Source organism: Dermochelys coriacea, chromosome 12 (assembly GCF_009764565.3).
Source record: "Dermochelys coriacea isolate rDerCor1 chromosome 12, rDerCor1.pri.v4, whole genome shotgun sequence".
Lineage (NCBI taxonomy): Eukaryota > Metazoa > Chordata > Testudines > Dermochelyidae > Dermochelys > Dermochelys coriacea.
The window spans coordinates 5,337,827-5,352,259 of record NC_050079.1 but is presented as its reverse complement, the minus strand read 5'-3'; the positions used below and the strand labels follow the sequence as shown (position 1 = coordinate 5,352,259).

The 14,433-nt window shown below is 49.6% G+C and overlaps 1 protein-coding gene across 1 annotated transcript in view; it reads left to right on the top strand.

The window, feature by feature from the left end:
* ATP6V0D1 (ATPase H+ transporting V0 subunit d1) overlaps positions 1–14,433 on the top strand; it is a 93,519-nt gene that overhangs the window by 72,683 nt on the left and 6,403 nt on the right. The window contains exons 3-4 of the mRNA XM_038368242.2: positions 8,892–9,070; positions 11,333–11,412. Of these exons, the coding sequence (XP_038224170.1) occupies positions 8,892–9,070; positions 11,333–11,412 (259 nt within the window). The remainder of the gene's footprint in view (positions 1–8,891; positions 9,071–11,332; positions 11,413–14,433) is intronic.

The following is a 14,433-nucleotide window of genomic DNA, read 5'->3' as shown; positions in this document are numbered from 1 at the left end:
AACATCTGCTCAATGTGCAGCGGCAGCCAAAAAAAACACTATCCATGTTGGGAACCATTAGGAAAGGGATAGATAATGAGACAGAAAATATGATAATGTCTCTGTATAAATCCATGGTACACCCACACCTTGAATTCTAGGTGTAGTTCTGGTCATCCCATGTCATAAAAGGTATACTAGAATTGAGAAAAGTACAGAGAAGGATGACAAAAATGATTAAGGGTATGGAACAGCTTCCATATGACGCAAGATTAAAAAGGGTTTCAGAGTAGCAGCTGTGTTAGTCTGTATTCGCAAAAAAGAAAAGGAGTACTTGTGGCACCTTAGAGACTAACAAATTTATTAGAGCATAAGCTTTCGTGAGCTACAGCTCACTTCATCGGATGCATTTGGTGGAAAAAACAGAGGAGAGATTTATATATACACACAGAGAACATGAAACAATGGGTTTATCATACACACACAAGCTCACGAAAGCTTATGCTCTAATAAATTTGTTAGTCTCTAAGATGCCACCAGTACTCCTTTTCTTTTTGCGAATACAGACTAACATGGCTGCTACTCTGAAAACTGTAAGGAGAGTGATCACTTAAGATGAGCTATTACCAGCAGGAAGGAGGGGGGGAAGGAGGAAAACCTTTTGTGGTGGTAATCAAGGTGGGCCATTTCCAGCAGTTAACAAGAACGTCTGAGGAACAGTGGGGGGTGGGGTGGGGGGAGAAATAACATGGGGAAATAGTTTTACTTTATGTAATGACCCATCCACTCCCAGTCTCTATTCAAGCCTAAGTTAATTGTACCCAGTTTGCAAATTAATTCCAATTCAGCAATCTCTCCTTGGAGTCTGTTTTTGAAGTGTTTTTGTTGAAGGATAGCCACTCTCAGATCTGTAATCGTGTGACCGGAGAGACTGAAGTGTTCTCCGACTGGTTTTTGAATGTTATAATTCTTGACTTCTGATTTGTGTCCATTTATTCTTTTACGTAGAGACTGTCCAGTTTGACCAATGTACATGGCAGAGGGGCATTGCTGGCACATGATGGCATATATCACATTGGTAGATGCGCAGGTGAGCGAGCCTCTGATAGTGTGGCTGATGTGATTAGGCCCTGTGATGGTGTCCCCCGAATAGATATGTGGACGGAGTTGGCAACGGGCTTTGTTGCAAGGATAGGTTCCTGGGTTAGTGGTTCTGTTATGTGGTGTGTGGTTGCTGGTGAGTATTTGCTTCAGGTTGGGGGGCTGTCTGTAAGCAAAGACTGGGCTGTCTCCCAAGATCTGTGAGAGTGATGGGTTGTCTTTCAGGATAGGTTGTAGATCCTTGATGATGCGTTGGAGAGGTTTTAGTTGGGGGCTGAAGGTGATGGCTAGTGGCGTTCTGTTATTTTCTTTGTTGGGCCTGTCCTGTAGTAGGTGACTCCTGGGTACTCTTCTGGCTCTGTCAATCTGTTTCTTCACTTCAGCAGGTGGATATTGTAGTTGTAGGAATGCATGATAGAGATCTTGTAGGTGTTTGTCTCTGTCTGAGGGGTTGGAGCAAATGCGGTTATATCGTAGAGCTTGGCTGTAGACAATGGATCGTGTGGTGTGATCTGGGTGAAAGCTAGAGGCATGTAGGTAGGAATAGCGGTCAGTAGGTTTCCGATATAGGGTGGTGTTTATGTGACCATCACTTATTACTCTCCTTACAGCGTGTATGATAAAATCCATTGTTTCGTGTTCTCTGTGTGTGTATATAAATCTCCCCACTGTATTTTCCACCGAATGCATCTGATGAAGTGAGCTGTAGCTCAAGAAAGCTTATGCTCAAATAAATTTGTGAGTCTCTAAGATGCCACAAGTACTCCTTTTCTTTTTTGAGATTAAAAAAGACAGGGACTTGTCGGTTTGGAAAAGAGACGACTAAGGGGGGGGATATGATAGAAGTCAATAAATCATGAATGTTGTGGAGAAAGTGAATAAGGAAGTGTTGTTTACCCCTTGTAATAAAAGAACCAAGGGTCAGCCAATGAAATTAACAGGCAGCAGGTTTAAAACGTACATAAGGAAGTACTTCACATGATGCACAGTCAACCTGGGGAACTCATTGTCAGGGAAAGTTGTCAAGGCCAAAAGTATAATGGGGTTCAAAAAAGAATTAGATAAGTTCAGGCTATTAGCCAGGATGGTCAAGGATGCAACCCCATGCTGTGGGTGTACTAAAGCCTTTGACTGCCAGCTCCTGAGATTAGATGACAGGATGGATCACTAGATAAATTGCCCTGTTCTGTTCATTCTCCTTGAAGCATGTGGCATTGGCCACTGTCAGAAGACAGGATACTGGGCTAGCTGGACCATTGGTCTGACCCAGTGTGGCTGTTCTTATACATTGATTCTTGCCCTCAGGCATACGTCTGCTCCTTGCAGATTTCTTAGTTTGCAAAATCTGCTATAGACCTAGTAGGGGGGTAAGTTAGGTCCTAATCCTACCTAGTCATCCCCATCAAATTCATCATCCCTGGTAAGTCTGCAACAGGTCCTCTGGACTTTATTCTTTCTCTCCTTCCCAACTTTGCCGCTTTTCTAAAGTTATGGCGCAAAGAAGGCTGGAGAACGAATAGCTGGCTTCAAAGTCTGGCTGGGGGCGTCAAAGACCATGTGACACTCCTAAATTCCTTAGGGTTTCGTGTTCAGTTTCCTCCCAGTGCATGCCAAACCATTTAGAAAAGGGTAAAAAACCTCATCTAGTTCAAATGTTTCCCAGGATGGGAGTTAAGGTTGGTCGACCGTATCAGTAACTGAAGGGTGAAAACCCATCTGAATGCCTTACTGAAATGTACCAACTATATGATTGTGCATATGCCAATGGCCAAGGCAACAAAGGATAAAAGGCCCCGCAGTGGGAAATCTGGAAGGCAGAGGCAGAGGTCTGTGGTTTTTATGGCTGTAGGAGAAAGGTTCTGCTCATCTTACAGTTTTTGGGCAAAAGCCACCATATATGCGTGATGACCGTTCTGAGGGAACTCTGACATGCAGCGACATGCATGCTTCAGTTCATGCCAGGACTCCGGGTTTATTGTATGCAATCATTAGCATGTATAGGGTGTTGCACCTTTTCAACCGCATGTCATTGCAGCAGCATTGAAACCTGTAAGTACAAAGGTCAATTACAACTTATGGCTTCCACCTAGCACCTTTTTTAAGGGATTCATGTTAACACCAGCCATAGTGATAAAAGTCCTGCTGTCCTGCAAGAGAAACAGTGCCATGGCACCATGAGCCTGAATTATTTGTTTGAATTATTCAGTATGTAACATGTGGGCTGAATGTAATTGGTATCTTTGTATAATTCAAGCTGACTTGGGGACTTGTCCTACATAACTGTACAAAAACGTTAGCAGGCTCTGGGGTGGTTTGCTATCGGATATGCTGTCCTCTTGCATCATACCTTCCTCTCCTCTGCACACACAACTCTGGGGGCTGGAGAGGGTGGGAGGGCAGGGTTTGCTGGGCTGACCAAGAGACTCTCTTTCAAGATCAAGGGTCCCTCATGCCAAGTGCAGGAACAGGAAAGAGCCCTTCCAGTTGTTGCTGTGACTCTCCATGGTTTCTGCTGTTTTGGCCCTTTTCTTGTTCCGCTAATGTTGGTGTCTGAGAATTTCCATTTTAGACATCTGACCTGTTCTCAAGGAACTCCAAGAAAATATTTCTGAGTTCAGAAACTAATTACAGGTCTATGGATGCAGATGATCTACAGCTGGCATCTTATGTGCTGCAAGATACAGGGGTGTATTCCTCTGGATGTGCCAGTGACTGACTATCCAGAACTTTGCGCCTGTGGCCAAGCTCCTAGTCTGTTGACAACTGCTTTCCCAGCTGCAGGCAGGCAGACTCCTGTTCTGTGCCACTGGAAACCTCATTATGCCCTCGGCGAGGGTTTGATCCTGACTTCAGAAAGGGAAGCGATTTAAGTGAAGAGTTTGTCAGGTCCCGATTCCTGTTCTTCAGTCGCCCCCCACAACCTTATCCCCTATACAGATTTACCATTGCCAGATACGCTACAGGGTGACATCAGAGTTTAGCTGTTGTCTAATGTAATCTCTCCCATTTCTTGCTGCTTGCCTGCTCCCTGTCTCATTTAGGTCTTCCTAAACCTCTTTTGCTAGCGCTCGATACAGCTTCCTTGGTGTTTACACTAGTCTTTACACTCCCTAATTAACTCCTGGTGCCTGTTACCATTTCTCTGGGGGCGATTTTCTATTTTAACAGCTGTCACCACCTCCCCCTCTTCTGCGGTGGCTTTCCTGGTTCGCGTCACGGTTCTTGGGGAATCCTTCAACCCAGTGGCCCACTTCCCAGCACAAGTGGGAAGATGGGTGTCTTCCCTCCAAGCCCCTGTATTATCCTTGCTGGTTGAGAACCTTGATGTTCCTGAGCTGTTGTTCCTCTTAAGAGGTGCAGCATAACCTGACTTGTTAAAGGGAGTGCTGGAAGGAGCAGTCCCATATGACTAACATGCTGCTCCCATTGTTCTTCACATAATAAAACAGGGGAAGTGATTACCCTCCGGTGGTACCTTTCTAGGTGTGGAGGTGTGAGCACTGATTAGCTCTGTGAAGCCTCTGCGGAATTCTGTAACCTCTGACAGTCTGGTTATGTCTGTGTCTGGCTCTCACCAGACTAGTGGCATTGCCTGCTGGAAAGCCTCTCGTTCCCAAGAGGTGATTTGAGCGTGACCTAGAAATGAAACGTATGCAGATGCTGAAGCATGCAAGGCCCCGAGGAAGTTGTGGGGAGGGAGGTGAGGTGCATAAACAGGCACACCATGTTAGATGGGCATTTGGGGGATCACTGCTACCCTGTCCCTTGGTAAAAGTCAAACCAACCAAACGCCATAGGGCTGGCAGAAGAGGCCGTAGCAGAGGCAAAGGGGGTACTGCTGCTTGGCTGGCTGTGCTCTAACGGGTATACAAGAAGGCCGCTGCATTCTTACCAGACCCCTGCACCGGAAAGCAGGTGCATCCAGGCATGGCTGGGGAAGAGGCTTTTCTGACTGCATCCCAAACATTCGGTCAGTGCGTTCTGGCTTAATTCTCTTGTTTAGTCAGAACTTTGATGGTCACCTGGAACAGGAAACACGAAGATCTCAGCCTCCGGTTTGTTTTATCTGGAATGAGCGAGAGAGAGCTGGAATAAACACAGCCTCGGCTTGCTAGAAAGTGGAACTGCAGCTCATATTTAACCAACGCTATTGCTAAGGCATGTACTCCGAGCTGCCACTGGACGGTTGGCCTCTTCTGGACGGTTGCATTAGGTCCCATACAGTACGTGTCTTCTCTTATCTGGGTTTATGTGGTCCTCCAGGAGAGCTACAGACAAACAAAAGACCAGTTCCTTTACCTTTTGCACTGGTTTTGCCCCAGGGGGTTGATATCCGCACGAGTATTCTAGCAGTGAATGGGAACTGTCAGATATTGAACATTGCCTTGTTTGTGTGAGCTGGCTCCTTATCTCCTCGGCTCTCGCCCTGCATCCTGTTGTACTGGGCATAGATTATAAGCACTTCAGCCTGGAACCTTTCTCCTCTCTCTCTGGGTGAAGTGTCATGCACACCTATGGCTCTTTGTACATATCATAGGACCTGTGGATGCACACATGAAGCTGGTCCCCAGGCTGATTTCACCTGGGACCAGTAGTAATAGGCAGACTTGTGAGTCTGAGACACTCTATTTGGTGTACAACGTTGTGTGATGAATTTCTGTCATCAGAAAGTGGTGCAGGAAATTGGAGTGGGTGACGAGACACTCAAAACTGAGAGTGAGAAAGTAGTGTAGGTGTGTGCTCTCACACTTGTGCTCCTTCCCCAGCAGTGTGTGTGTGTGTGTGTGTGTGTGTGTGTGTGTGTGTGAAGGATGGCCCATCAGCCCAGCTCTGCATTGCCCGGTGCTTGTCGGTGTCCAGCACAATCTGTTTGTTTCTAACAAAGCTAGATCAGAGTGTGGTTCTGGAGCCGTTTGTGTTCACAAGTAGCTGTAGAAGTGTTACCGTTCCCATGTCTGTGGATGGCTTGGGTCTAACTCCTTGTAGGCTGCCCTTGTCATGATGACAGCAGGACTTGAGGTGAGCTAGGGCAGGTCAAGAGCCGTTCAGCATGTAATTGGTAGGTGCTTGTGCTGGCAATATCAGAGTGCTCTATCCTCCTTTCCCCTGCCTGTTCCTAGTTGCAGGTTAAGCTCAGGAGGCTTCTGGCTGAATGGATCTTATGCCTTGTGAGGTTCAGCGTGCTTTGCCTTGCTGTGCGTAGGTGATGCCCTAATGCAGCCTTTGCAGAGTAGGGGCATTGCAGATGGGCACATAACGACCTGTCAGGACTTTTCCTGAAAATCATGGCATACAATCTTGGCTTAAGTTGCATTTGTTAGTAAGCAGACAGTATAGCCTGGAAACTGCTACCTTCGAGCCCCTGCATGGCACTGGTCCTAGCAGTCCATGCTTCAGCCAGGGCTTGGTCTGTGTGTTTAGCACTGGATGAGAGGCCACAAGCCATCAAGATGCATCTCAGTGAATCACGCTCCTGTGTTACAGCTCTGTCTGCTTCTCTTCTGTTACAAACAAGTTGGGGGGAGGGGGCTTCCCTTCAGGTGGCCTTGACCATGTTCTAATCTCCACAGTGGGGAGGGGGCTCTGGTCTAGGGTGCTGTGGAGGCAAGAGAGGGGTTGCCTTTGAGCTTGGAGACTGTTAACAAAGTCATGCAGTTGTGCCGATGTGTAGTCTTGGTAAAGTGAACCAAATCTTAACGGTCACTGAGAGCCCCAGCAAAGTCCTTTGTCATAAGGGGAAGGCAGAGGCAGAAGCACGCGGGGAAGTGGAGGGCAATTGGAGGGGCAGTTACCCACCACATGTGGTATGGTACTTGATCTTGCTTTCTGCTTATTCCCTGAGACACGGCAGCCCCCAGCTTCAGCAGGCCTTGGAAAAACTCGCCCAGCCCCTCCTAGCCAGGCTGAACTAAGTGCTTGAGCAGAGCCAGGCCATGTCCTTCCTGCTTGGTTCCTCAAACCCCATCTCTGTCCTCCCATTCTCGCTCTCCTCAAGTCCCTTCCCCTCAATAATTTACTCTCCGGCCATCCAGAGAACGGCCTGGACCCCTGCTCCCTGTCAGGCTGGGCCTCCATTGCCCTTCTCCACTTACCTCCGGACGCGCTCAGTGTGCCTCCTACACCCGCTCTCAGGAGTCCAGTCTGGACCCACTCCCCTCTGCCTTCTGCCCTCTCTGCTCCCCCAAAACAGCTCTCACCAAGGGCTCTGATGGCTTCTTTCCGGTCAAAAACTTATACTCCTCCTCCTGGACCTACCAGCTTCCTTGGAGACTCTCCACCATGCCCATCCCAGTCTTGTGATCCCTCAGCCTTTGGATCCATCTTCTCCCTGTTCTCCTCTGACCTCGCAGATTGCTTCTTCAGGACCTCGTCATCCTCCCTATTCGCTGAGGTCCATCAGGGCACCATGCTTGGCACCCTCCTCTTCTCCCTTATGGTCCCTGGGTGTCTCTGAGCAATGTTTGCTGATAGACTCCTGCCGTCTCTCAATCGGCCTCTACTTTGCATGTAGAAAAGGAGTACTTGTGGCACCTTAGAGACAAATTTAGAGATTTGTTAGTCTCAAGGTGCCACAAGTACTCCTTTTCTTTTTGCGAATACAGACTAACATGGCTGCTACTCTGAAACCTTACTTTGCATGTGTCTCCCTCAAACTGAAATTTCAGCCTGTCGTCTTGACCTCCTTGTGTATTTCCAGCTCTCAGCTGAAATGCAACATGGCCACAGCTGAGCTGCCGCTCTTCCCCAAAGCCCTTCCCCCTCCCTGCCTCTGTCATGCTGGGCAGCACCAAGCCACACTCTGGCCTTTGCCCACCCTCTAGTCCAGCATCCAGGCAGTGTCTAAATCTCACACGGCTCCTTCTGTATAGGCTGTCAAAGCATCTGTCAAAGCCCTGATCTTGCTTCCTGATTGCTGCAGCTTCCGCCCCTCCAGCCTGTCTTGTCTTTCAAGCTAAAATCTGTGTGTACAGTGCCTAGTGCAAGGCAGCCCCTGTTGGGGTATGGCCTATGGCCTCTGCTGCAGTGTAAATGATTCATGGGTTAAGGACAGAAAAGCACTTTTGGATCATGCAGTCTGAGCTCCTGTAATAATGCAGCCACAGACCCGCACCCGGTGATTTCTCCATCAAACCCTTAAATTCCGATGGAGCTAGAGCAGGTCTTCTGGAAACCTCCAGTCTGGAGTTAAAGGCTGCAAGGTGATGGTGATTGATTAACATGTAATTTTCCTCTTACTGGGCTTTTAATAAGGCTGCCTAGCGTATGTGCTCCCAAGTGAATAGCCACAAGGTACAGGGGCCAGACTTGGCACAGGGCTGCAGGAATGCGCTTGTACAATGCTTCCCCAGATGCAGCAGCTGAACTCAGCCAGAGGGATGAAGACCTGTCGTCCTCATCCCCATCAGTTTCCCTGGCTCCTGCTGACCTTGCTAAGGCAATGCTTTGTACAGCCACAAAAGGAGTCGTCTTCTTCACTGGGGCATGTGACATGAGGGGGTCCCAGTGGCTTGGGAGAAGGAGTGGAGTGGCAGGAAGAGATGTGTAGTTGGCAGGGGTCTAGCTGGAGTGGTCTAAAGTTGGGAGTAAGCTTGGTTCCTCTCCCCCAGACTGGTAGACCTGTGATTGTTGGAAAGAAGGCTCCTCTGCTCCCTGGAGGAGGTGGGTGCACCTGGCAACTTCCTAGAGAGTCTTCAGGTTGACTGAAGAGCCAACAGCAACTGTGATATATTTTCTGTGGGCCAACACGTGCACCCACCTTACTGCCCTTGTGTCCGTATCAGTAACACATTCCCCTCTCCTGTTCTTCATAGTTACAGCTACATGATCGATAACGTCATCCTGCTGATCACCGGAACGCTGCACCAGCGCTCCATCGCAGAGCTGGTGCCCAAGTGCCATCCTCTAGGAAGCTTTGAGCAAATGGAAGCTGTGAACATTGCTCAGACCCCTGCGGAGCTCTACAACGCAATCTTGGTGGACACACCCCTGGGTGAGCAGTGTTTATTCAAAGTGCCTTTCAGCTGGGCTTGGAACCTTGGAATTCATGCACGAGAATGGGCACAAATCCGTGTTTCTGAATCTGGGACTACAAACTGTTCTAGCCACCCAGATAGGTATGGTGGGTTTTTCTGCCTTGTATGTGTTACTTGAACTATCTTGTCCAACTACAACTCAATGATCATAAAGCAACCCCCTTAGTCCCCATCAGCTGCTGCACAAATGGTCTTGTGCAGAAACCTGAAGGTAAAAGGTTGAGGCATGTTAAGAAATGTAACCTTCTTTTAACACTAGTTGTCTTGACTGACACAGGTTATGCAGGGCAGTTTAGCAAATAATCTGAAGTCCCTCTGAGGGAGTGAGATAATTTTACTTAATTTAGCAAGTTTGTAGCATAGATTTACTATTCCCACTGGAACACTGGAGCAGTTTGGTTGGTATGCTGGGCAGTTTTCTATGGGCATCTTTCCCGATAGCTACCACTTCCATTCCTCTCTGCCTTTACTTGTACCAACACAGGCAATAAATACAAGCAGTCGCTTCATAAACCATGAGTGCTGTAAACCAGGAGTTCAGGTTGGCAACTGACTTACCTTATAACGATCTGTAGAATGTGGACTCTAGCAGAAGCGTTACTGTTATGCATCACGGCTTGGCTGGAAGAATAATCAGCAGAGCCTTCTCTCGCCAGCAGTGAGACGTAACTGTAGAGGGGAAAAGTAACTCCAAGTGGGAGATGCCACTAACTTTGTTAAATGTTGGTAATTGCTGTGGTCTGCAGAGCCAGACTTGTCTATGTCCCACTGTGAAACAAGTACTTGAAACTCGTCCCAGTGGTACCTTATCCCAGCAAGAGAGAGACAAGACCTAAAGCCAGCACTGGAGCAGTTTGGGAGGAAATGAGCGAACACTTCCACTGTGCACTGTGGCTGTCTGGGCCCACAGGCCTCATGGGCTAGTGTTGGCAAACAGAGTTAATGGAACATAATCGATGGGGTGATCCATGAGCAGTTCTTCTAGCTGCTCCAGAAAGGATCCAGTTCCCCAACAGACTTAGAGTCCTGATAGCCTAGATTTTCTTAGCTAGGAAAGAAAGTGCTTCCCACAAACACGGCCTGGGACAGTGAGGCAGAGAAATAGTCAATGGGAAAATGACTCATTAGACAAGGAGCCAAGAAATTGAACAAAAACTGAACCAATAGCGAGAGCTCTTGCTCCCATGTATTGAGTGTTCAGATAGGGAAGGGTCACCTGCAGCAAAGCCAAAGCATTTATATGCATTCCCTGAGCATGGGAAACCAGAAAGGGAGCCCTAGCATAAAAGGGGCAGCAAGATGGAAGCAGAATGAAAACCAGGACCCTTAACGCAAATAGCGACCGCAAGTGTAACGGAAGGTACTGCAAACCTTCGTACACGGGATGTCCAATTCCCAAGGCTGAAATGCATTGGTTTAAAAAAGTCTGACCAGCTGTGCAGTGTGTCCATCTCTAGGCTCTGTGTCCAGGGTTTATAGTGAATGAAAATGACCATCTCTTGCTGAGAAACAAGGCGATGTAGAACATTCCTGTAGGCCAGAGTCTTTAATCCAGCTCTTTACCTTCCTAAAAACGTAACATCCACTGCCCCCATGAATGTCCCATCACCATTACAGGCATATGGACTTCCCTCTTGCCCCATTTGATTGCATATGCCTTCTTTTTGTGTACTTCAGCGTTTGTTCACCACCATGTCTGGTGCTGGCCCAGTCCTGGGGAATAGCGTAGCGCTGCCTAACAAACAAGCCACTAACTGCTACTGCCGTCTGACTTGCGCCCGAGTCTGGGACCTAACAGCCTTGCAGCTCAAGGCACCCTAGGAAATTAGATTTCTAAATGGCACTAATGTCACCACCATAAAACTACTGGTTAAGACCCTGCCCCTTCCTGCAGAGCTCTGTGGGACGCCTGGTGGTTCCCTGGCTTTGCAGCACCAGAACTCCCGGGGACTAGAAAAGGCATACCCAGTCTTTTTCAGGAGATTTTGGCTCCCATCTAGGCACCAGGATACAGGCCTGATTATTCCGAGCTCAGTCCCCAATATGAGCGCTTCTGAACATCTAGCTGTAAGGGTCATGCTGGGTGCTGTGCCTTTGGAAACCTGGCCTCCTACACGCCAAGGTCTTACACTCCACTCCCTCTCCAAGGAGCACAGTGTACAACTCGGGCAGCAGGAGCACTCTGCAATGTTGCTCATGGCTTTCTGTGTCTGTTTCAGCTGCCTTCTTCCAGGATTGCATATCCGAGCAGGACCTCGATGAAATGAACATCGAAATCATCCGAAACACGCTGTATAAGGTAAATGTGACCCTCTCTGGGAGGGAAGGAGCTAATGAAATGGCTTCCTGGAGTAACACACATCAGTGACTCGTGCTGTGAGGGGTGGGGCATTGCTGTCTGCCTGGTCGTTTCCTGCCACACAGGGTGAGCGCTCATGGAGCGCTCCCCTGACTGGCTATTTCCAAAGACAGCTTTTCCAGGCTGGGTAAGGAGGGAGTTGTTAGTGTGTTCACTGTATATTGTAAAGCCGGCTAGAAGCATCTCCCCCGGGAAGCAATAATGCAGTTAAAAAGTGACCGAGAACAGGGTCTGTGTCCAAGATGGAATGAAGCAGTGTTCCGGGCTGGGGGGCTGGAGGCTGGTTCATGCAGTGCTATTATATCCAGCTTGCTAGTGCCAGCTGCTTCCAATCTCTGCTGCCATGTCAGCTGGCTGGCAGGGAGGGTATCCTTAAAGTACCCTTTGACCTTGCCCCTCTCTGTTGCATGAGTTGACCTTGCATGAGTTGTGCAGGCTCTGGCAGAGGGCTGCTCCTTGGCTGACAGAGGTGGCCACAGAATCCATGTGAAGAGGAGGCTTGACCTAGCCAACGTGGAGAGACTGGTCCCTTGGGCCTGGCTCCGAGATCATGGACCAGTAACGTGCTTTCTTAAAAAGTGAAGGTTTACTTGGGAAAGGCTTTAGAGCCCAGCCAAGCTGCTGGAACAATGGATACCCCAGCAACGCAGCAGCATAGAGGAAGATGGCATGTGACTCTGAACCCAGAATCCCCCTCCTTGGAGGGCAGAGAGCTCTTTACTCTGAATAAGTTTCCCTTGTGGAGGGTTGGAATAGGCATGGGGGCTGCCAGTGTGGATTGAAGGGCACTGGCAGAGCTGTGTGGGAAGCCCAGAGAGGGAATGGTGTGGGTCCGCATTGAGGGGCACCAGCAGAGCTGTCAGGAGCCCAGAGGGAATGGCTGTGGGTCTGCATTGAGGGGCACCGGCAGAGCTGTGTGGGGAGCCCAGAGAGGGAATGGCTGTGGGTCCGCATTGAGGGGCACCGGCAGAGCTGTGTGGGGAGCCCAGAGGGGGAATAGCTGTGGGGGCTGTGGGTTTGCATTGAGGGGCACCAGCAGAGCTGTATGTGGGGAGCCCAGAGAGGGAATGGCTGTGGGTCCGCATTGAGGGGCACCGACAGAGCTGTGTGGGGAGCCCAGAGAGGGCATGGCTGTGGGTCCGCATTGAGGGGTACCGGCAGAGCTGTGTGTGGGGAGCCCAGAGAGGGAATGGCTGTGGGTCCGCATTGAGGGGCACCGGCAGAGCTGTCGGGAGCCCAGAGGGAATGGCTGTGGGTCTGCATTGAGGGGTAGCGGCAGAGCTGTGTGTGGGGAGCCCTGAGGGGGAGTAGCTGTGGGGGCTGTGGTTTTGCATTGAGGGGCACCGGCAGAATTGTGTGTGGGGAGCCCAGAGAGGGAATAGCTGTGGGGGCTGTGGGTTTGCATTGAGGGGCACCGGCAGAATTGTGTGTGGGGAACCCAGAAAGGGAATGGCTGTGGGTCTGCATTGAGGGGCACCGGCAGAGCTGTGTGGGGAGCCCAGAGAGGGAATAGCTGTGGGGGCTGTGGGTTTGCATTGAGGAGCACCGGCAGAATTGTGTGTGGGGAGCCCAGAGAGGGAATGGCTGTGGGTCTGCATTGAGGGGCACCAGCAGAGCTGTGTGTGGGGAGCCCAGAGAGGGAATGGCTGTGGGTCTGCATTGAGGGGCACCAGCAGAGCTGTGTGTGGGGAGCCCAGAGAGGGAATGGCTGTGGGTCTGCATTGAGCAGCACCGGCAGAGCTGTGTGGGGAGCCCAGAGAGGGAATAGCTGTGGGGGCTGTGGGTCTGCATTGAGGGGCACTGGCAGAGCTGTGTGTGGGGAGCCCAGAGAGGGAATAGCTGTGTGCGTGGCGGATCAGGATTGAGGGGCACCGGCAGAGCTGTGTGTGCAGAGCTAACTGCAGCTCCTACCAGTATGGTCCGGTTCTAGCCAGCACTATCAGGAACTTCTCATTAATATGAAAACCAAGTCCTGTGTTTGTCACGGTGAGTGCTGCCATGAGGCTGTCACTCCATCTTGAGTGTCTGGGTAAAGGGCAGGATACAGATTATATCTCTTCCTTGTTTTCACTACAGCTGGAGTGTGACCTCTGCTTCTGATGGATGGTAGTGAAGGCCAGTTTCAGCATGGAGGCTAGTTAGGGGAAAATCTGCTAAACTGAGCAAATGTGCATAGTGTGTATATGCCTGATGTGTGCAAACAGCTTAGGGCAGTTTATTTGTGTAAAAACACACACATCTCTGCATGTACCCTGGTCCTTTTCAGTGCTCTTTTCTGAACCCCTCTGGTTCTGCAGAAAAAGACCTGGGGGTTAGAGTGGACGAGAAGCTGGATATGAGTCAGCAGTGTGCCCTTGTTGCCAAGAAGGCTAACGGCATATTGGGCTGAATTAGTAGGAGCATTGCCAGCAGATCGAGGGAAGTGATTATTCCCCTCTGTTCGGCACTGGTGAGGCCACATCTGGAGTACTGCATCCAGTTTTGGGCCTTCCACTATGTGGACAAATTGGAAGAGTTCTTCAGAGGGCAACGAAAATAATCAGGAGGCTGGGACACATGACTTACGAGGAGAGGCTGAGGGAATTGGGGTTATTTAGTCTGCAGAAGAGAAGAGTGAGGGGGGATTTGATAGCAGCCTTCAACTACCTGAAGGGGGGTTCCAAAGAGGATGGAGCTCAGCTGTTCTCAGTGGTAGCAGATGACAGAACAAAGAGCAATGGTCTCAAGTTGCAGAGGGGGAGGTCTAGGTTGGATATCAGGAAACACTATTTCACTAGGAGGGTGGTGAAGCCCTGGAATGGGTTACCTAGGGTGGTGATGAAATCTCCATACTTAGAGGTTTTTAAGGCCCGGCTTGACAAAGCCCTGCTTGGGATGATTTAGTCGGGGTTGGTCCCACTTTGAGCAGCGGGTTGGACTAGATGACCTCCTGAGGTCCCTTCCAGCCTTGACAGTCTATTC